Source organism: Alligator sinensis, unplaced genomic scaffold (genome assembly GCF_000455745.1).
Source record: "Alligator sinensis unplaced genomic scaffold, ASM45574v1 scaffold153_1, whole genome shotgun sequence".
In the NCBI taxonomy this organism is placed as follows: domain Eukaryota; kingdom Metazoa; phylum Chordata; order Crocodylia; family Alligatoridae; genus Alligator; species Alligator sinensis.
The window spans coordinates 1359159-1383007 of NW_005842099.1; the positions used below are offsets into that span (position 1 = coordinate 1359159).

The 23849-nt window shown below is 41.2% G+C and overlaps 1 protein-coding gene across 11 annotated transcripts in view; it reads right to left on the reverse strand.

Annotated features, from left to right (window-relative positions):
* Positions 1 to 23849, reverse strand: part of UTRN (utrophin) — a 580332-nt gene that overhangs the window by 27279 nt on the left and 529204 nt on the right. For 7 of the 11 annotated variants that reach the window (XM_025204844.1, XM_025204843.1, XM_025204838.1 and 4 more), the window contains 6 exons: positions 23557 to 23693; positions 21400 to 21438; positions 21089 to 21154; positions 18436 to 18501; positions 6470 to 6628; positions 5814 to 6057 (listed from right to left, as the gene is read on the reverse strand). In XM_025204844.1, coding sequence (XP_025060629.1) covers positions 5814 to 6057; positions 6470 to 6628; positions 18436 to 18501; positions 21089 to 21154; positions 21400 to 21438; positions 23557 to 23693 — 711 coding nt within the window. The remainder of the gene's footprint in view (positions 1 to 5813; positions 6058 to 6469; positions 6629 to 18435; positions 18502 to 21088; positions 21155 to 21399; positions 21439 to 23556; positions 23694 to 23849) is intronic. The other 4 variants (XM_025204840.1, XM_025204847.1, XM_025204841.1 and 1 more) reach the window with 3 other exon arrangements.

Genomic DNA, 23849 nt, shown 5'->3' on the forward strand with positions numbered 1-23849 from the left:
GCAGTTATAATAATAATTAAAAATGCTCCAAAGGGGGGAAATGTAAGGAGTGACCTAGAAACCTCTACTCGGAGACTATAAGAAGAAGAGAATGCTATGTGAAAAATGCCCATCTGCAATGATAAGGAGGAGACAGTCTCGGATAAAGGAGGCTTGAAAACAAAAGAAGAAACAGAGTACTGGGTTAAAGGGCTCATTAAAATACTAAAAATCACACCCCTAGGTGGGGAAAAAGTATGCTAATGAAACACACATGTATGTAAATGAGATACATGGCTAAAACACAGGTATAGAGACATGCTCAGTAAAGAACTTCTTGCGTCACTCACTTATAACCAATCATCAAACAAGCACGCTTGAGAAGGCTTGAAAACTCCTGTATAAAAGATGCTTAGAAATAGTGATCTGGTGTGCTTGTTACGTGAATTATTCCGCTTGCACCTTTTATTGCTAGCAATAAACCTTCTTTGTACTTTCACCCCTGGTATCTTTATTGGCCTTTGCATACCGGGCATGATCCCAGACTTGAGCTGGGGCACAACAGGGGGAGGAGGAATGGCTGGAAGGAAAGAGCCTGCACTCAGCCCACAGGAGCCTATGCTTATCTCCTCTCTCCTGGTGGTAAGAGACTCTTAATCTCTCTCTCTCTCTCTCTCTCTCTCTCCTTCCCTTGTTACCTGCTGCTGCTCTGGGATAGCCAAAGAGCCACAAAAACCCTTCAGGCACCCACCTTAGATCTCAACTAGTGACAACTCCACTCAACCAGCTGCAGAACAAGGTAATCTCTTCCTCTGCTTTTTAACAGAAAAGTAGGGACTGTACTCCACCCTTGTTTCTCCTTAGGGGATGATCCTTTGCTTCTAAGTAATCTAGTAAACTCCGACTCATTACAATATCGCACAATCAAGCCAGACATCAGAGTTTGGCAACTTTTACCCAGCAACAGGTCAAAATAAGGCAGACCAGAATGCTTGCTGCCATCTCGGTCTTCCTTGCTCTGTGCCAAGAGCTGCTGTCTCACTCTCATGCCCCTCTACTGTAGCCACCACTGTCCCTTACCCCTTCTTGCCAATTCCCATCATCACTGACTGCTACAAGTGATGACATTTTGTGGTGAGAGAAGCAGCAGCTGCAATAAGTGAGCATGTGAAAGACAGCAAGGAGGGCTGGGATGGCCACAGGTGAGGCTGCAACAAAAAGTGGAACAGAAGAATGAAGGGGCACACACAGAAGGAGGGGATCTGGGGCACTCTCTCTAGGTCAGCACTTGTGTCAGCGTCTCCGCCTTTATTTATGCTGCTGTGCCACAGCCCAGATGAAATCAGTTGGCAAACTGGGATCCAACCTGTGGGCCATAGATTGCTGACCCACAAGGAAAGAATCCTCACAGTATTTAATGTCTTTAGTAACAAGGACATTTTGCTTCTATTTTACATTTCTTGGAACCTGTAGGGGCTAAAGAAGGAAGGAGAATATTTCTCTTTAACATGCTGGTGTCAAAGCTGCCACATGCCAGTTCTGTTTCACCTTCCTGTTTGGCACTATAATCAATCAGGAGGACAAAAATGACAACATTGTGTGACAGCTACCAATCTGCTGGGCTTCCTATAATAAAAATAGCATGCTCTCATCTGTACTGTGACCTAAAATAGGTGACTACATATATGAATGCATATTCCTGTTAAATTTATTCCCTGAAGAGTTTCCTCCAGGGCTTGCATTCATCGATCAGACTATTACAACTGAGCAGCTTTTAAGTTTCATGATATCCCTCCTCTTCCCCCCTCCCTACACATCTGCATCTCTTGGAGAAAAAACATCCCAAATGATTTCAGATTCATTGACAGGTTATTAACCCAAACGACAATCAGAGGGCTATACATGGTAACTAGGCAGCTGAATGAAAGGGAGAGATTTGCAGTTGACAGAAGACACTGAGTTAAGTGATAGCATAAAATGGCAGTTTTGTCCAGGGATAGCTGTAAATAGGACACCATTAGTTTTTAAACAACTACTAGTGATGGCTATAAAAGAAAAACTGACATTCAGCCTAATGAGAGTTTTCCATGTAAATTGTCCATCTCATCAGCAGAAAAAATTATCTTTAAACTGACACTATCAAGAAAAAAAAAGGAAGGTTCTTTGAGGAAATGGAAAAAGTTAGAGAGAAGTGATAAATAATTGGACTTCCAAAGAGCCTTTGATGAAATTCTTCACAGAGACTACCACAGAGAGTCAGTAGTGGCAAGCTGAGAGGTCATGTTTGGTCGCTGGCCAGGAACTGGTTGAGAGAAAGAAAACAAACAGGAGGAATAAATGGCCAAATCTCAGCCTGGAAGGAGATTAATAGTGGGATGCCCCAAATTATCCACTAGGACTAGTGGTACCTAATCAATATATTAATGAACTGGAAATTCACAGCAAGTAAGTTCAAGGTACACTGGATGGTAACATTTGAATAAGCCATGAACAATGACAGGTTCTAAACAAATCTTTCAGGGGGAAAAAAACCCCACCAGGACATCACTGTAGGCTCTTCATGAAAATATCTGCTCAATGTATAGTAGTTAAAAAAAAAAAAGCAAGCACATATTAGGGTCATTACAAAAGCATGGTGAAAGCTACCAAAGCATTATATACGCCAGTGGTCCTGCACTTAGATTACTGGGCTCTGGCCTGGTTCCCCCATCACCAGAAAGATTCAGCAAAACCAGAACCGATTCAGGGAGGGGTTGGCAGAACGATAAACACAGAAGTTTCTCCTAATGTTGAGAGAGACAAAAGATGGACTGGTTAAGTGTGAAGAGGCAAAGAAGAGGTGACTTATGGTATGGAAAAGCATTTATTTGAAGCACTAAGAATTTCTAGGGAATTTGCAGAGCCACAAAAATGTGGCCTGATGTGTGTGTAGAGCCGTTCAAGTGCCCTTTTGTCCAGAGCACTACAAAGGATGGCAAGAGCATGCACTGCTGATGCTCCACAACCAGGGGGGTGGCACATGCTTGGCAGGGGCACCCTACTTCCAGAGGATCTTGAGGGCAGCTAAGCAGAGCAGAAAACGCCAACTGGCTGGTAACCCAAGGACCACACCTACCCAGAGACTTCCTCCTCGCACTGCGAGTATAGCACCACAGCTCCCCGAATCAGTTTCCATTCCCCAAAGCTCATCTGTTATGTTGCTTGCCCAGAATTGATCCCTGCTGCCTGCATGCCCTAACCAGCTCCTGATTCAGCACTGTAGGGAAGCCATGTGCATGCTACACTCCTGCTGGGACAGAGTCAAGGCCTGCCACCTCTTATATGGCAAAGCTGTGTGTAAGCTGGTACGCAGCACCAAACATGGCCATGAGGACCTGACCAAGGCTCTGGTCACAAGTGTTCTCCAGCTCTGCTCTTTGACCCCCGACAGCAACATGGCTGATGATGAGGACAATGTCACACTGGACATCATGCAGGTTTGGGTGCTCACAGACCACTTTTTAGGCTGGGTACTGGTTTCTAGGGCAAGCAACAAGAACTGGGGGCAAATCATTCTGGGGACCTGAGATAACGAGCAGTGGTAGGAGAACTTCAGGATGTGCCAAGCCAGCTTGGAAGATAAACCCTCAAATTGGGCAGTACTCTGGGAATAGTCTGCAATCTGCCCCCGTGTGGACTGGGAAGGACTGTCTTCTACATAGACACAGACAGATCTGAGAAGCAAGTCTGCATGGCAACATGTGTGCATGGCTCCACATTCCTGGGGCAGCAGAGCTCAACATCAGTTACAGACAGACTTCCTGGAGCCATGGCCGACTGAAGAGCAAAGCATTCTGGGATGCTGGAAGACTGAGTCATGTCCAATAGCATCACATGCAACTGTACAGGTATTACACACAGTGCAAGAAAATGTCACGCTGCCAAGAATTTCCTGTTGGAAGGAGGTAACATTTTGTGACACTGGCCCCCTTTTCTGTGGTACAAATTGCCTGTATGGCTATCCGCTCACTTTTCACAGCACTAAACAGGTGTATTTTGCACTACAAATGTAACACTTGTCTATGGCTATAATGGGTTTAAAATTGGGAATGGTATAGTAAAGGTGAACTGTTTGAACAGAAAACAAGACATAGCGAACACCTAAAAATCAAAAGGCAAAGCTGATAAAACATCATCATCACTGCTGTTGTTCTTGTTTTGCCCAACACAATTTACCTTCAAAGCCACATGAAGTTTATCAGCTTATGGTTCCAAAAGGATTACACAATTATATGACTAATGAGCAGATCCACCGTTACATTAAAAAGAATAAAGTTTTAATGGATGGAAATGTTCTTGCTTTAAGACATAAGCCAATTACTACCTACTTTGGGCTCAGCAGAAACTTCCCCTGTGTGCAAGTTATTGCTCATCCTGTTATTATGAAGGTTTTAAACCTTCTTCTAAGCACTTAGAAACAGCCACTGTTATATTAAATACTGTCCAGATGGTTCACTGACATGAACCACTGTGTCTGTTACTACCATCATTTCTAAACATTTAAGTCACTTGAGGATGGTAAAAAATGTCAGGAAGACAGCAAGAGCGGCTGAGGTCCTCCATTAGCAGAACCGATTTATCACCAGGGAAGATGCATATTAATACTCTTGTATTTTTAATACTCTTTAATTTCTTTTATTACTCTTTTATCAGAACTACCTGCAGAAACTACATGCATAGATCAGACTTATTCTTTGACCTCTCTTCTGGGACTGCAACATGGATGGGATAGTTTCACAGTATGGGGACATTTGTTTTATGGGATGTGGAAAGCTGGTTTATTAGGAACCAGCTGAGGACACCCATTTGGCCCAGGAGGGACTAGGAATATTTGTCACACTGAACTTCAGTTTATCTGAATCAATTTGAAAGAGAACAGTGATGCAAAATTCTGAAGTCATCCAGATTCCTGCAGTTTAAATAGAAAAACCAAACCAGTCCTTACAAGCCAATTCTTTCTCTATCCAGGTAAAATTTTGCAAGTGATACCAATACAACCTACCATGTTGCAAGATGTAAAATAAGACCTCAAACACCACTGAGATTTGCAAGCAGGCTGCATCTGTCACATTCAGTTGTACCTATACTGCCAGGTACATACAAGATTCAAAAGATCTAGTGGAGGAATAGTCTAGTTTTCCAGGCTTTTCTTTGGAATTATCTTTTCCATTTTAAGGCCAGGATGCTTGATGTGGTCATCTCTGTCATCATCACTCTGAAAAAGGTGTGGTGCCCAACTTTAGCTATGGGGAGCTGAGGACTAAATGGATGTATTGTGTGGCTGGGATGAATGGTTGTAGGAGGGTATATTTTTTTTTTCCTTTTTCAGTTAGTTTGAGAACAAGCACTACACTTGTATGTTGTTGCCTGCATTGTGCTGAACTTGTCATAGATGTTTCTTGAGTTCCTGAAAAAGCACTGTAAGCGAATGCCTTAATAGTAATGCCACATGTCACTCATTATCAGCATTATCAGCTGCAGTTTGTCTGTTGCCAGACAGCTGCAGGGTGCTAAGAACCCTTTGTTACACAAAATGGTCTATTTTAAGAAAAAATGTCAGTTTTTATGGTTAGGGAATTTCTGAAGCTCATTTTGCTTCAGTTTTGATTTTGGCTATTACAAATATATCTAGAAGTGAAAGTAAATATATACACACTTTGTTGAACCTCTGTGTGAACACTGAGTGCACCAAAGTAAATTGAAATGTCCACTGAAAATGTGTTTGCAAACTTGAAAGCCATCTCATCCACACCAAAGTTTGCAGAGGGTGCTGCTGTGTGCCGTTGTGTATTTACCTGCTCAAGTAGCTGCCGTAACCGGTGAAGCTGAGACTCCAGTTGCTTATTGTGATCTTCCAATATCTGCATTCTGGCCTCCAGGCGACCTTTATGTTGCCTTAGGAGTTTGGCCTCAGCAATGAGCTCAGCATCTTCAGAAGTGTGCAGGGGAGATACAGCAGAGTCCGGGGGTGACCCGAGAGGGTTTATGCTTTTCCGAAGATGCTGTTCCTTTAGCTGTTCATATTCCACCTGCAGGTTCCTAATACAATTAATGAGGAAAAACAGGGAAGATTACATTTCATGACAATATATGTGGAAAAGAAATTTAAAATCTCTTCCCTAATCCAGTAAATCTTTTCTTCATCTGTATCTATGCGGTTTAAGTAGCTTATCCTAAGATGCTGTCTGGACTCCACGTGTGTGATAACAGCAGCACAGATATGTAGGAGTGAAATAGCTACTCACTGAAAGGAAGAGTGTTTGCTCAACCCCAGGAGCTTTGTCTGCAAAGAGTCGTGTTGCTCAGAGTGTTTGTTTTCCAACTCCTACTAGAATCTCTGACTTCAGCGACTCTTTTGGTTCTTGTCTCATTTATGCAACCATGATAAAATGGCTTGTTTATGATTAAAGACGATTTAAAGTTAAGGTACAGAAAGGGAAGATGACCAGACCTCTGCTCTTCCTCAAGGTCAGCAATGATGCGCTCCAGCTCTCCCCGTTCCTCCTTTTCCACTGACTTCAGGATCTGAGCAGGACTCTGAGGTTGGCTCACTGGTGATTCTCCTCCCAGAGTTTGACAGTACTGCTGGATAAGGGCATGCTCATCCTCCCTAGAGTAATGAAGCAACACAGATGGATATCGTTCACACACATGTGCCACTGAGCTAATAGCTCTGCTAAGTTTGTCTTAAAAAAAGAAAAAAGAAAAAGAAAAAGATGGCTTGAGGAGAGATATGTGAACTGCCAAGATTTTAGGGTATAACTCTTGTCACAGTTGTGTGTGGGTGAACAAAATACATCAACATTTTGCTGACTTGTTCCTGACAAACATTCTGCAGTTTAAAAAAGATATATAAACACCACAACCTAATATGTGAGAAAGAAACAACCTTCTGCACCATTCTGGGGCCAATTTATTTTAAATGCACAAGGAAAGCACAATAGCTATTGATGTCTCTATAAGAAGCAAATAAGCCAAAATCCAAATGGCTGAAAAAATGGTAAGTCAGCAATGACCGATTTCAAATGCCTTAATGCGAAAGAGACAGAGCGGGAGAGAGTGTGCAGACATGCACACCATGTTGGTTTTTTTGACAGCTGTTGCATGTTTCAACAGTAAATAGCTGGCACTGTGTCTCAGGCAGGAGAAAACAGTAGGCCTCATACTCCACCTACCCTGTAAAAGTTACAGAGAGCAGTGTTCACAGTACTCTGCCTCACATGGACAGAGGTTTGAAAAGTTACCACAAAGAAAGGCAGATTGGGGGTTCAATAGGGTGGACTGGCAGTGACATTAGAAAGAAGGAGATACTGGCTTGGAACTGGTCCCAAGTCTCCCAGTCTTTCAGACTGTGGTGTTCACGTAGGTGATACATCAGGTTCTTTGAGGGAAGTACTAGATTGCTTCCAATGAATACAATCCATTCACGTTTAAAATAATTAACTTGTCTTGCCTGTGGTCAAAGGAGAAGTTACCTGAAAGACCTGAATGTCTCAGTTATGGCTAGAACATTCTGTTGACCCTATTTTTCTACATGCCCACTCTTTTTGTACCCTATGGGCACGTCCACACATGCACGTACCTGCGCTTGCAGCAGCTCAAATAGCAGTGGCACAAATTTGTGCCAGAGACTTGTGCCTCAGCACGTGTACTTGAACATGCACTTTGGTGTGGGGCAAATTATGCCACTTGGGGAACACTGACCCTGTCCAGCTCCTCCCAGATCTTCAGCCAGGGGGAGATATAGGCTGGGGCCAGCATCTGTGCTGGCCCCAGCAGTGTAAAAAGCTACCCTGGTGGGCATCTCAGGGTTACTTGCCCTCAGGATCTTCTGAGGCCTGGCCAGTTGGTATCTGGGGACACTAGCCCCTTGTGCCAACTGGACTGCTGAAGCAGCCCAAACCGAGTTCCTGGCACCCTACCCTGCCCCCTCTACCCACTGTAGCACACTGGCAGTGGGGGCTGCTGCCTGGCTATGACTTGCTGCCACCTGAGACAGCATCTGCCCCATTGGACCTGTGGCCCCATGGCTGTGTTCCTGCCAGACCCAGATAGGGACCACATGGTCACCTGGGCTGTGGTTTGGGCACTGCAGCAGAGCCACCTGCACTCCTGGGTCAGCTGCCAGTGGGCTGTGGTGGCACAGTTGATCTTTGGGCGGCACTGCTGTCATGTCCCCACTCTGCCATCTGGGCAGCTATTGCCCAGAAGATGTACTCCTTGTGGTGGCCCACTTCAAACTGTCAAAACATGTCCTCCTGGCCCCAAATGGCCAGGAGGTCAGCCATCTCATCTGCCCTGCAGCTGGGTTCCCGGTGCTGGTCCTGGGCAGGCTCCTCTGCCCAGATCCTGCCACTTGCCTCACCAGAAGGGAATCCTGGTGTTCGCTGTTTGAAAATTGCAAATTCTCTGATAAAAAACCCAAATTCTCTCATTACAATACCCCAAATCCATGTTCTTCCATGATTAAAATGAAACACCACTATATAGAGAGAGATCAGTTCAACAATGTTTTACTGATATATTTACAAGTTTAAAGCAATTTGAAAGCCTACCAATGCCTCTATCGTCATCATAAACCAAATTCTAAATATCTATATGCTTTGGTGTTTGCTTTTGGGGTTTTTTTATCATAGAAAAATCAGAGCTGCCCCCTGCCCCTTTTGCTCACCAGGATGTGGGGCGCTGAACAGCACTGATATGCCAGTGTGCTGCACCAGCCCTTGCTCCTCACTCCCAACCCACAGCCCTGGCAGTGCCCCTCACTCCTGACCCGCAGCCCCTACCTGCCCCACTAGTTCCCTCCTAGCATCAGGACATGAGTCCAGCTGCAGCTGTCCTACCCGCTGCTTGATGGCTCTGAGCAGTGCCACACACTGCTGTTCTGCTCCATGCGGCTCTGCCCAGGCCCCAGGGATCCACTTGCCATTCCTGGGAAGCCCCCAACTGGGCTGGGCAAGCTGCTTCCCTTCCAAACTGGCCTCCCCCTGCATAAGCTGCTCTAGCGGGGTCTAAGCAGCTTCTCCTACCCAGAGCTCTTCCCCACCCACAACCCATCTCTATCACACACACCCCTGCTGCCACTTCCACTCCTCCCCACAGCCCATTACACCCACGAAGTGGTTCCTGGGACCAGGACCCCCCCGCGAGGCTGAGGCCGCATGTCCCAGCACTAGTGTGGACATGGGGCAGGGCTGCAGTTTGGCAGTTGCCCCTGCAGCCACAGTTCCTGCCAGCAGGTCCTGTCCCATCCTATCTGGTGGCTGGGCATGCAGGGTGCAAGATTTGAGGGGATGATATGGGTTTTGCAAGGGGGAAAGTGTGTGTGGTTTTCTGGGAGGAGTTGGGGGGATTTGTGGGTGGGTGTAGGGTTTGTGGGGTAGTGTGGGGTTTGTGGATGGATTGTGGGGGTATATATGGGTATTGGGGGTCTGTGTGGGGATGGGAGACAGCTTGGGAGGGGTGAGTCCCCTGCCCGCCCCCAGCATGTAGCACAGCTCCCCCACAGCAGCAGCAGCAGCTGTTGGGGTATTCATGCCCGCTCCTGGCAGAGACCCCTGGTGGCACAGTGCCTCCTCAGACCAGCGGCTGCACGTGGCACTGGCCCAGCCACTGGTGCACACCTTCAAACAGGACTGGGCCACTCTTGCTGTCACCCATGGTTTCCGGGAAGCAGGCAGAAACTGCACGCCCTTGGGCCAGGCCGGGTCTTGCCTGCATTGACCTGGCCCAGTCCTATGGCACATGGGGTACATGAAAGTAGGACCCAGCCCAGCTTGAGGGCACGCAGCTTCTGCCTACGGTGCTGGAAGCCGCGGGTGACAGCAAGAGCGGCCTGATCCTGCCTGAGGGCGTGCAGGCCAGGCTGGCGCCATGTACAGCTGCCAGTCTAAGGCCGTGCCACATCACTGGGAGTCTCTGCCAAGAGCAGGCATAAGTGCCCTGACAGCTGCTGCTACAGAGGAGCTGTGCACCATGCAGGGGGTGGGCAGGGGATCCACTGCTCCCAAGCAGTACCCCCCAACCCACAGTCCTTCCACCCCCCTCACACATTACCCTCTGACCCCCACGTCCCTACTTACCTGGGACAGCGCCTGGGTCTGATCCACTGCTGCAGACTTGCCCTACTCTTATTTCCCCCAGGACTCTGAGGCAGCTTGCTGGACACTGCCAGGGGTGCCTGCATGGCCGCACATGCCACGCAGCTTAGAGGGAGCACCGTTGCTGGAGCAGCAGGGACATACGGCAGCCATAGAGTTGCTCTGGCCAGGTGCCATAGCGTCTCTCTGGAGGACCCAGCCTATGCCGGTTTTTTCTGGCATGTTATTTTTTCATAGAAAGATTTCCCAGTATCAAATTTAGAGTCCATGCTGCAAACATGTAGTGCGGGAAACATTTTTTTTTGTTCTTAAGAGTGCCTTTTGCAGCATCTCAAACTGCTTTGAAACACCACAACAGGCACATGCTCGCTTGTCTGGATGCAGCCTATGGTGCTAAATCAGCAGAAGATTTCAGAGAAGGGACAGGGTGCAGAGTAAAAGTGAAAGAGTGATCATGCCTGCTATGACGTAAGTTGAATCTGTTCCAACAGTGGGGAGAGAAAGAGTAGAGAGGGATGGGGAAAGTCATGAGGGGTGAAATTCTGGTCCCTTTAAATATATATATATATATATATATAAGTTTTGCCACAGACTTCAGTGGTGCCAGGAATTCACACCTGGAGAATAATTAGGAATCTGTATAAGTTCATGCTTTTTATTGAGTATGGAAGCAACAATCCTTGGAAAACATGGACTGCAGCGCAAAGAAATAATAGAAATTCAAATACTAGAAAATAAAAATTAATTCAACACCTTTTCAACATAATCCACGAGTCAGAAATATAAGAAGTCTAACCCATAAACTATCTGCTGATGAGTTATAGTTATTTCTTTCTTTAAATCACATCATCTCTCCATTTTTTAGATTGGAAAATAAATGTTTACATGTTTATTAAAAATAAGTTGTATCCCATTAATGACTGAAAGAGTAAGATTTCCCCATGCAGTAGCTATATAGCTAGAAAACTTTTATGCCAAGATCTTTCCTAAGCAATAAGCAAAAGCCTTTAAGGTAAGTTGCTAGTACAGACCTCTGAATTCCCAGAGGAAAATTATTTAACTCAGTAATTATTTAACCAGTCTCCAGAATTACCTTACTGCAAGTCTTTTTTTCTCAAAACAAAGAAATAATAAATGTAGAGTTAAAGCAGATATTTTATGAATAGCAAGTTTCCTGTTTGGGGAAAATCTGATCTTAAAACGGGAACATATAACTTCTTTAGGGTCTAATTCAGATGGATATTGGCATGCTACTAAACAGCCTAATTCTCTTCAACAAAGTTTAATTCATGTCCTGAACTTTTCCTCCATAACAATAAACTAACTATTGATTCCTCAATCCAACTAATAGTACTGCCATATAATACAAAAGAATTCTCAACCAATGCCTTTTAAAAGAATTAAGTTAATATGGAAAATTGGTTACATGGAAAATATTCCAAATCCAATTTTAATGCTGCACTTGAAATGGCCTTTTAAAGAACATTACTAACAAATAACAACTTGCACTTATAATATACCTTTCTGATCCAAAAAATTCAAGTGTGCAGACAAATTCAGATTATCCACAAAATAGAAGTGGATAGTTTGGATGGCAGACACAGCTACAGTTTTGTTGATAACCATTGTAACAAAACCACAAGTATACGTGAGCTACATACCACCTATCTGGATGGCAATGACTATCCAAAGGACAATAAAGCCATCATAGTGAATGGAACCCCCTATTTTCACTAATGCCTTTGGGTGGTGTGATTTGTATTAGAACTCATGAGAATTATAAATAAATTGTGTACCTAAGGTGCTTTATAGCAAAACTGATACAAAAATCCATGGCTGTTATGTAAGGTACTAGAGACTATGCCAAAATCTCTGCAAATGCATTAAGTGGAATGTTGGTTTACTTTTGTCAGAAAACCTCTTCTTACTAGAGAACAAACTGGTGTCACTTCCCTGAGTGGCTGATTTGGACACTTTTCATAGTACACTAATTCCTAAGTTAGACTAATATGGAAACACTTCTCTACTCAATATCATAAGTCATTAGATGGGATTCTACACTTTGATTTGTCATTTAGATGTGAAAATAGTTTCATCATTAAGTATTGCCTAATGAATATGCATTATAAGTGAAAAAAACTAACAATTTATCTCTGATGATGGTCTTGTCTTTCATTCCAATTTACAGTATTTTTCTGCACATGTGCTCATGTATGGTACAAAGGTAGCTACAAAAGTAGCAGATGAGAAGCTCCTTCCCACTATACTCCCCATTTGTGTAATTGTCTCTCCAGTAGGTTCTTGTTATAAATTATTAGCTTACTGAAGCCTAAAGTGAAAACTGAAAGAAAGTTGCTGGTGAAAGCAACTACTCTCAAGTTGAATCAAAATGGTATGCACTCATTCCTACATGTGATTTCTATACTATCTTTAGCAACTGTCTCCTTGAAAATAAATGACAATGTAATTGCTGCCCCGGTCTTGATCTTTACAGGCAAACCAATAAGGAATAATACATTTAATATATTATTTCCACTTAATATACACATAACATTCATACTTATTTGGGACTGTGTGTGCTTTTAAATCCTTCAAAGACAAAAGAGAAAGCTGATGAACAAAGTCAGCCAATGAAGACAAAGAACAGTATTTCTTTTTCTTATCTAGAAGAACAAGCTCCTGATTTATTTATGCTTCCAGCAAATTAAATGATCTTGATGAAACTCATATTTGCTTGTTCTATTACTAACCCAAGGCTTAGTTACAAACTAATAACCTACTTCAAAGGCTATTGTAGTTATTGGAAGTTTGGAACGGGTCCTAACATATCTTGTCCTAACAGCTTCTCCATGTGTTTCACTGACCACCTTGAAAAAAAAAGCACCCATTACAATGAAGGTTGCTCCTTAAGTACTTTTCAAGGGACATTCTCATCTTAAAGGAGACAAGTTCAGGAGATATACAGTATCAAATATTTCAGGTTGATTAATCGGCTTTAAAATAGATACCAAAAGCCTTATCTAAATTAAACTTGTTCATTAAACAAAGTTAGATTGAATATCTAAAATAGCACTTTTTTTAAGTGTTCACAAAGCTCAGCTCTTACATGGTTAAATTCTGTCAAAGCTCGGTGTTCTGTTTAACCTGCAAATTTTTACCAGAATATTTATAAACCACTAGAAAGTTTAATTTGAAAATAATTGCTCATGGCTTCTTCACTGCACTGCCACCAGCTGGTGTGTGGATGACAGTTAAATACAAACTGTCCATGAAGAACTTTACTTATTTTCTTATTTCAGAATCCACAACCATATTAATTCAATATGGAGCAAATGGTACCCTTTCTCTCTCACTGTGCCAAGCTCGCATCCAACATAGAGGACAAAGATTGGGAGTAGTGATTTGTCCATTTTAAGCAGCCTACTCAGTGACTGATAGAATTCCCTCTCAATGAACACCTGATAAACGGAAGAAATATATTTAAGGGGGAAAAAATAAATGTTTGCCCAGAGTCTCTCTCCTGCCTTCTGTCTGTCTTGCCAAATTATTTGTCTGAAAGAGAGGACCTTGTGTCTGCACTAACAAATCTCATGACAGTAATTAAGACAGATCTATTTCTAGCTCAGAAGTTCCATCGCAGGGCTTCATGGTGACCTACAAGACAAGGAGATGGCAAAAGCACTCCAGCAAAAGATATTTTCATACTGTGAATCTAGCACTCTTTCTTCCCCGGAACTGATGGAAGATGGTAAGCAGCAGCCAGAATAAGAGCACTGTACTGAAAAATTAATTCTTTATTCTATTTCAGGAGTCAGTTCCCTAAAGATTTTCAGCCTACATAGGGTCCAAGGAAGAAATATGAAAAGGAATGGTACATCAGACCACAGCAGATAAGTGTTTAGTACCCCCGCAGGTAGCAAAATCACAACACTAACGAAGCTATATAAAAAGACCTGGAGGAAAGTAAGACTCAAGAGAGGCATCACAGGAAAAAATCCCATGGAGATCTGCACTTAAAATATACTAGTGTGTGTGTGTGTGTGTGTGTCTTCAAACAGGGATATGGTTCTATTACATGAAAAGGAGTGTGGGGAGCAAAGGGCAAGTGAGTGCAGTTATCCATGACTTTCAGAAGCTGTTAAAAAAAAAGATCCAGTTTTCTGACAGACTCATCCTGTGCCCTTGTGTATTCTTGATTCTATTTGATAAAGAGAAGCGGATAATAAATTAAATTGTATGCTATAAGTTGGATGTGCTTGTGGTAATTACATTTCCCCGTTTTCATTTTCATTGTGGCTCTCGTATTACATATCACATATTCCATCCTGAATAAACTGTTTTTTTAACTTAGTGGTATCCCAAGAAATATCAAAACCCTGAAGGTTCAACAGAACTTTCAAACTTCTCTCCCCCCTTTTACTTTTTCTTTTCTATTCTTTTCTTGATTTGATTACAAACTAAAATTAATTACTTACTCTAACTTGATGTTTGTCAGATGCATAAACGCCATTAAATGATTTAAGCATTATACACCGAGGAACATCCTACTGGCTGTGCTGCCAAATTTCTCAGGTAAAATGCTTTTCAGTAAAATGCTAATAGCATTCAGCAATATAGCAGGCAGAGTAGGAGGCTGGCAGGAAAGAGGTCAATGAAACAGGTATCATTATTATAAGAACTGTATGTTCTAAATAATTCTAGCACACATCTCTATTACATAAAATGTCCTGGTGGATATGACAAGGAGGCTTAATGCAGACAATTACTTGCATTATGAATCTTAACATTTTTTATTTCACAAAAGTCTAAAAATTAGAGATGATGTCAACATAAATCAAAACTCTGTAATACTATACTAAGTTTTGGCTTGTTGCTTCACACTGATCATTATATTCCATTATCACAATACATTAGTACACAAGTATACATTCTGTTTTTCCAACAATATTCATTTTCTTTTAATTAAAATAAATCAGTGTTTCTCAAGCTGGAAGGCCAGGGCCTCTTTGAGAACAAAGAATATTTTTCCCCAATCATTTTCACTTTATATTCATCAAAGATCAATCTAATTTAAAAATGAATATCCATTAGCTTTATTTATATTTGCTAAAACAAAATTTACCTATAAAATTTAAAGCAGCAGGATTGTCCAAATGCTTAGAATTTTCTTCCAAAACATGTGGTAAGGGGCATGTAGTGAAAAAATTCCCCCCCTTTTAAAATATTAATATCAAAATACTGTGTTTACATTAGGGAGGTTTCAGCACAAAAGATCTTCCATGCTTTCAGCCAATAGGGTTTAATCAAGGAAAATGTTTATTTTAATGAAGTTCAAGATATATGAGTTTAGGAGAACACAGTTTTAGAGAAGGGAAAATCATAGTGAGTTTGGAATAACAAAGTAAGAGTGAGAAATAAGGAAGAAACAGAAATTCTGTGAAAAACAACCACTTAAGCTTACAGCATACTCCAGAATATTGCTGCCAAAGCTCTTCTGCTATTTAACTGATGGCTGAAATTTTCCCATTGTCATTCAAATCCAGAAGTCTTCTTATATAAGCTCTTTTGAGCATGAAATGTGTTAACAAGTTTGTTAATAAGAAGGTTAAGCAGACAAGACAGATGTAGCAGCTTTCCAGTATTAAATGTGACTTTGTCCCTATTACAGGTTTGCAATAAACTGAAGGACTCTCAGGAACTGATAAAATAACGTCACAGAAGAGAGCTCTGATTATGAGATGCTCAGAACTTGATTTCCAGATCAGTTATTATTCCCTGAAGTGCAACAAAGTGCTTTAAGAAAATGGGATTTTGCCCAAATACGTTAAGACACAAACTGAAAAATGTGGACCTAGAGGATAAACTCCCTATAAAGTTTAGCTTATTTACATCCACCTGTACTTCATTCGTACTATTAACACATTTAAGTCTAAAGCATGTCCTGAACCAAATATCCAGATTCCCAATTTCTCAGCTACTGGGGCGGGGAGAGTGGTGGGGCAGAGGGAATTCTGGGTGGATCTGACTTTCATTGCCATATATGTAATAGGCCCAACCAGAACTCTGAATCAATATACTTCTGAATGTTTTAGGGATTGAAATCTGGATCCTAATTCTTCAGGCACATTTCAATGAAAGCCTGAGAAACATCTGCAAGCAGCACTGGGATGCAACTGGAAAGAAAAGAGTGAATGTTGCTGCCTTTCTCGATACCTGTGACTCTACTTTTGGAAATGTGTGACCACCCATTTCACTTATTTTATCTATCAGTCCCTTTATATTACACTGTCTACAGGACCACGACTCAAATTTCACAGTCCACCTAGTACATGCAGCATGGTAAACATACTGAATTATCTTGTATTATGAAACTTGCAGATAGTTTTATATCCATGAAGTGTAAAGGTTTAAAAGCTTTAGAAGAAAGAGAAGGCAACAAGTGTTTGACTTTAATTGATAATCCATGATAATCAAATGACTACCAATTGAGTTGACAGGTGATATGCACACATTGATTTAGATTACATTCTATGTAGCTCTTGCTTCTTCACCTGATTTGATAAATTAAATAAAAAAAATAGCTGAACCAAGTGTATGAGCAGTTCACTTTCCCTTTTATGTACACAGATCGAATGGTAATAATGCATTTGTGATTGTTTCAAATGAATCAAAAGGGCTAGTTGGCTTCATGTCAATAGTGTATGACCTCATTATTAAGGAGGCTGGAACAAGTCAAACAACTTAAAAGTTAGCTTAAATGCACCTTTAAAAACAAATTATTTGAAATCACCTTAAAAGATTATATTTTGAAAGAATAAATACATTCATTCTAAAGTAAAACACCTCTTTACCTTTCCCTTGCAAGAATCAAAAGCATTACAAACGAATTCAAGAGCTAGATCTATCCTCTTAAACTGGTTTAGTTCACAAAACTCATGATTTAGGTGGAGAAAACCAGAATACTTGAACAACATGTTTTAAACGGTGGAAAGTAAATCACACAATCCATTAAAAAAAAATCAGTAGTATTTTTCTATTAATAAGAAAAAAAATCTCAAATCCTTTTTACAAGCAAACTATCCTATAAGTCCTACAATAATTTCATTGTTCACTTATTGAGAACATAATATTATAGTAAAGTAATATATTAAATAATATTAAATGACAGTAATATATAAAAAAAAAAATCAATAAAAGTGATTTTTTTATATTCATCTCTAAGGGCAGATGGGCCAATTGCAGCTACAATGAAGAATGGAAACATACGCATATGTAACAAGACTGTTCCAACACTGTGTATTACCCCACCAAATACATTTTGCTTTGAAATTAATGGGTAAAGCTAGGAAAGAAACACAGATTAAAATGACTTTATATGGGCTTTTCTTCCAGTTGAAGTGACTTGATTTCTTGCAGAAGAACTGCTGAGAAAGGTACAGTTCTTCACTTCACTAAGGCTGCATATGCAAGTTCAAGGAGAATTCTCCCAGGTTTGTTCTTCTGGTAGAGTTTTTGGTTGAAGCAGTGTTGGTCTAAGGACATTGGCAGGCACGCTTCTTTGGGTAGATGTGATATGTTTTATTAGACCAACTGAGTAGTTGGAAAAAAAGTTCTTTGCAAGCTTTTGGGCACAAGCACCCTTTGTCAGGTATAGGGTGCCTCTGCTGTTCTGAGATCTCCATTCCTATGCCTGAAGAAGGGCGCTTGTGCCCGAAAGCTTGCAAAGCACTTTTTTCCAACTACTCAGTTGGTCTAATAAAACATATCACATCTACCCAAAGAAGCTTGCCATCTTCTGGTAGAAAAACTTATCTGGAGACACCTAACAGACATTTGAGTGCTGAGTCCCTGAAGAACAGAGAGCCTTCAGTGCTGACACTGCACAGCCAGAGGGACCCTATGCACACATCTCAGCATGTGTAGGAGAGAGAACAGCAGTAGTGTACAGGACCTGAGTGTACAGATGTTCCCTCTTCCAGGAGAAACCCTCTTAGGAGTGATTTAACCCTGATTGTTTCTAAGTTATTTCTCTCTTGGAGCAGCCATTTTTATTATGGGAGAAAAATCCTGAACAACAGTACACTCATGGTTTCTTCCAGGAAAAGCCAATGCTTGTACATGGCCTAAATGACGCCTCCAGCTAAATAAATATTGCCAATTTATGCCATTACTTTCTGGAAGCACGAAATTTATGTAAGCATTTTTAGGGTCCTGATTATTCTCTTTAACTGGATCTAAAATTCAGTGTTGCAAACAATGAAGATTATACTAGAGAACTGGCCTTTCCCCAGTAGCTCTAATTCTATGATTTACTTACACACTTCCTGTGGTGGAGCTGCTATCTGTGACCAAAGAGCCATTGGTCCTTTCCATTTGGGCCAGCCTGAAAGAAAGGGGCAATGTGACTATGGGAAACCATAGAGAGATCAGACTGGTACCTAAAATGCTTCAGGTCTGGTTGTAACAGGTGATGGGTCTAAGTTCTTAAGTCACTGGTTGTTCACACAGAGAGAGCACCTAGCTGAATGATGACTTTAACTTATGCTATAATGATTGATAGGGGCTTCAGGTTTTTAACATAATTAAAAATACAGTGAAACAAGCAGTAACAAAAGACCTACAAAAACTGAAATTCCCTCTTTCTCCATGTAAGGAGTATTCATAAGATGTACTGAAACCTGTAAACCTTTCTCTCCTTAAGGATAGATTAAAGAATAAAATGTAGGCCTTCTGTAATTTCCAGGATTCTAGGCAACTCCGAGGCATCAAGAGACTATACAGACAATTTACCACTTGCATTAAATTAAACTGCAGCAATACTAGCATGCATCACTGGCAGCTGGGGCAGGAGCCAGAACCTAGGGGTCCCTTTTCTTTCAAGGAAGTGTCCTCCCCATTGACCACACTTTTCCCCCTCTTGGTTCTTCAGCAGACCACTTTCAAGAGAAAGGTTGGAGAGTGAGCTGGGCAATATCTAGCCCATGGCATGATGCACTTTGCTGGGAAGTATGAGTCCAAAATCATCCCCCCGCTTCCAAAATCTGGGTCTGTGACTCCTGAGTTAAGTGACTAACCACCAGGCTAATAAGTTAAAAGGTGGAAGGGCCATCATTCTCCTGCTCCTTTGGCCCCAAGCAGTCACTAGTCACAGTTTTATTCTGACCACACTTTTGGGGATTTACAAGCTATTACATATCAACTTGTATTTTTTTTCCCCATGGAGCATGTGTGGGCAGAAGGGAGGCTTCTGAGCATGTTCTGGAGGAAAATGCAGGGCAAGTATAGATACACAGGTGAAAATAAAATCTAAATTCTGCATAAGTGCCAAAAACAGAGAAGCTATTTTCTCTAAATAAATGATATTTGTTCCATGCAATTAGTTATTTTACAGTTTTAGCCCTTAATAAGATGCTTTGCTGTTGATGGTTACAGGAGAAGGACAAAAAAATGTTAACTGTCAAATGAAAATTATGAAGTTGTCACTGGTACCAGGTAACATCTTGAGTGTTAATTTATCCATTTTGTACAGGTAATTGTTGCTTTTCTGTTTGCATTTGCCCGTACAGCTAAGCTGTTTTTAAAATGGTTTTGAAGCTGTGGGTTTTTTTTTGCTTTATGGTACTTGTAGATAAATAATGTAATGGCAAGAGAGTCAGCATCAAGCAGTCTGGCATAGTAAATACATGCTTTGCATTTCTCTTTTAAAGCTACAGAAATGAAATTTGGGTAGACTGGGAACCACAACAAAAATATTTAAAGCAAAATGTGGAAGATTCTTGTTTTAGGTATAAATCAGCTTCTCTGCTGTTTGAAGGTAAATTGTAATCACAAACCTCCAGAGAGGCTCTGAAGTATTTCTGACCAGTGCTCAACTTCTCAGTTCTCCTGGCCAGAGAGGAAAGGATTGTCCACAAACAATGTGGAATTGAGAGTATCCAGGCAGTCAAGTCACTTTGTCTTAAAAAGACGTGCTGGGGTGCTAACCCCAAATTGTCTTCAGGGTGAAGGGTGGGAAGAGAATTATGTCTTATATTTATGACAATTCACAAATTTGATTTCAAATGAAATATTACTGTTTAACCTGGAAATGCAATTTTTGCCTCAAGTTGCTCTAAGAAAGCCTCTGTAACAAATGATATCATGTCCCCAAGAGTTATGAACTATGCCAAGACAAATTTCTGGTAGAAAATATACCACATATTTACTAACGGTTGTCAGCAATTCTTTCCCAAAGGAGATGGCATGCACCATACAGAAATCTCTTAGAATTTCAAGACACTTGAGACAAAGTCACTTTATCCTTTTCCATGGCTGATTTGAGACTGTTCCCCAAAGAAGTGTTAAGTCTCATCTACTTTTTTTACATCATGACTCAAGCCTGAGATTACTGCATTTCTTGAGAGTTTATTCTGAAGACTACTATACCATTTACCCTGACCTAAAAAAACAGATACAACTGAACTCCATACAGTCTCAGTTTGTTTGAAGAGCAAATTAAAGGTCACTTTATTTCTTAATTATTTTGCCCTCCTCTAAAGCTTACTGTTAATTACTAGTATTAATTTAGCCACTGAAGTCAAAATGAATAATACATGTGACTAAGGAAGAAAGTATTTATCCTGCAGTGGGTTTAGTATGATGATGAGTCACATCAGAGGTGAGACATAGGAAGACAAAACAGAAGGATGCCAACGTTCTAGTAACGCCTCAGAGTAATGCTATAATACTATCCATTCCATATTGATTGATGACAGGTTTAATGATACTGAATGAAGCAGATGCATCAAATTTTAGCCTGGATAACTCCTGAGCTCCCAAAGATGCAATTTAACCTTGGGTTTAGAAAAGCTGTTCTTCCCTGTCCAATAAAAAATGTCCATTTAGCATGAAATATATTCAACTCAGCAGGGATCAAAACATAGTGGGATGATAAAAAGGTAACAGCCATATGAAGTCTGTATGTCTCTTACCTGGTGGCATACTGCTCTATCCTGGAGTGTGTGTCATCATGAAATAGCTGTGGAGACTGGGAAGGGCTATTAAGAGAAAATAATCAAACATAATTTTAAGAGTGTCTAACGTACTCAAATTACAGGTGTTTTGTTGAATATATTAGACTGATAAAAGAGGGTTTTTCTTTCATTTGTTTGTTTAAAAAGAATGTTAGGAGAGTTTTGGCCAGCTGTGTGCAGCAGGTTAAATAAACAGGCCAGCCACTATTCAGCTTTAAGGGAACAGTCAGCACATTAGCTTTCCAGACACAGGGGTTGTGCATACTCACTCATACTGTTCTGGCCACATACTGATGAGCGTGATAGGACTGCAGGGAAGAAAAAAAGAGAAGGAAACGACAGAACAAAAACTTTAATGCTATTGTAGCAATAGAAAGGTGAAAAAGCATAAACTATCTAACCATCAGCATACCCAGATGTTTTATGTCAGCAACAACTATGACAGAAAAGCGGCAGCTACACAGATTGCAATGTGCCATGTAGAAGACAGAAGATTAAATGATACAAAGGATGTTAAAATGCATTAACAGTATCAAAAAAATATAAAACAGCATCACAGATGTAATCTCATCCACAGACATACACATCTGAGGTTTAGACTTTTTTCCTTTAAGTGCTAGGACTATTGATTAAGACTATTGATGAAAGTGAATTTATAAAAGTGCATTCTTGCAGGAAAAAAAATTAAAAGGCAAAAAGAAGGTTAATGCCACAATGCTTATTTTTTGACTGAACATCAAATTGGAAATGCAAGCAAGTACTCTATGAAGTGATTGATGATTCTTTTAAAGAGAAAATATTTATGGATGTGTTATTGCTTATGAAAGGGAAGCATCAACACCACTGACTACAGCAACATTATATAAGCAAACCATATATATGCCTCCCACATAGCTGGATAAACAGACATCTTTCCCTGCTGTCCCAAAACTTGGCATGATTGGCAGCATCTGGTCATGGCAAAGCAACTTGCTTTGTTTGTTTGTTTATTTAATAAGCATTAGTTTAAGACTTCTTATGCAAGAAATAATGACATTTGAAAGCTGGCACCAAACTAAAATCCTGATATATACTTTGCCATTTAAACGTGTACCTTCATCTCTTGGACTAAGTGCAGACATTCACAAGAGATAGGGGAAGGTTAAATAACGTTCAAAATGATCACCCAATGTAACTTAGCTCACCCTGGTATGGATCTTACACTTGGACCCAACCCAGTCTCAGTGACTGGAAATCAGTGTAAACCCATAACTGCACAGAAGTTCTGAGCGCACAGACCGGTATAAAAATTCCAGTCTAAAATGACCCCCAGTTCCCTTTCCTGCTTGCTGCAGGGGGCTGGACCCGATGATCTTCCAAGGTCCTTTACAGCCTTTTAAAATATAAATCTATAAATCTAGATCGGGACTGATGTAGTATCAGACTCACTTGATCTAGGTTAGACTCAGTCATGGAACTTCTGTATAGTTACCTACGCAGTCTCAGCCCCAGCCCCAGGGCTGCACTTTTTACCTCTCCCTTCCCACCCACCGTGATTGGGCTATTTTCAGCTCCCTGGCCCTTTGCCCTCCCCACCTTAGACCAGCCAGCCTCCCCAACCCCCCTCCTGCAGGCTGTTCTGGGTGCCACCAGTTTTATCAGTGTTTACTGATGCTGGGAGCTGAGAAAGTAAGTTCCGGTGCGTTACGGGGCAGCCAAAAATTGCCCCTGGTCCTCCCCAAATGCCCCAGTGGACCCCTCAAGCTTCCCCAATCCCACCAAACCCTCCTGTATGCCAGGTACCCCCTGCAGATGCCACCTGCATCCCTGATCCCACCAATCCATCCCCCAAGCCTGCCTGGTCCCATTCCCCCAATGCTCCTGCTAGCCACCCCATCCTGACTTATCTTAGATCAGGTGGCCATTCTGAACCTGCTCTAACCTCCCCCTAACCTCCCTGAATATCTGTGCTTAGCCTTAAGGTTCTTTCTTTTTTTCACCTCACTGCACAGGAAGTTTTCATTCACTTTATGAAGTCCTGCTCACATTGTCCTATAGACATGATAAACAATTCTACTCCAACCTGAAATTCCAGGATGTCAGAGAAAGTCAATTGAAATGAGTCAATCAATTGAATGAGTCTCACCTTGCTGGTGCATCTTAATTTTTGTCTAAGAGTAACCATTATTAAATCTGGCTTGCTGAGGCAAGTAAAAAAAAAATCCCAACATCTCTAGAAGAGGAACTTCATATTTATAAATTAGTTGTGTGTAAAATAAATTGTATAAAAAATGGTTCAAAGAAGATACTCCCTCACTTAGATATCCATGGTGGTGTCAATCTATCTATCTATCTATCTATCTAAGAAAGAATGAAAGAATGAACAAAAGAACGAAAGAAAGAACAAAAGAACTGGTAAACCTCATGTTGCCCATATTCAAACTTACGTTTCCAAATTATCGCCTTCAAGAACTGTTTGCACTGGTAGGTAGCCAAGTCGGGGGTGTTTAGCAAAATACTTCTTTGATCGGAACTTGTTCTTTAGCACCTTAGTGAAGTCCCGCACATCTTCTCCAGATGTTGTCTAAAATTTTAGAAGAATAATATTAGTAAACACTTCTAACTGGCGCTGGGCTACATGGATGCTTAAACGACACTGGAAGAGATGACACTCATACACAAAAGAACTTCTAAATGCTGGCGATTTTAAGGGCTGACAATGCTGAAATGTGTAACAGAA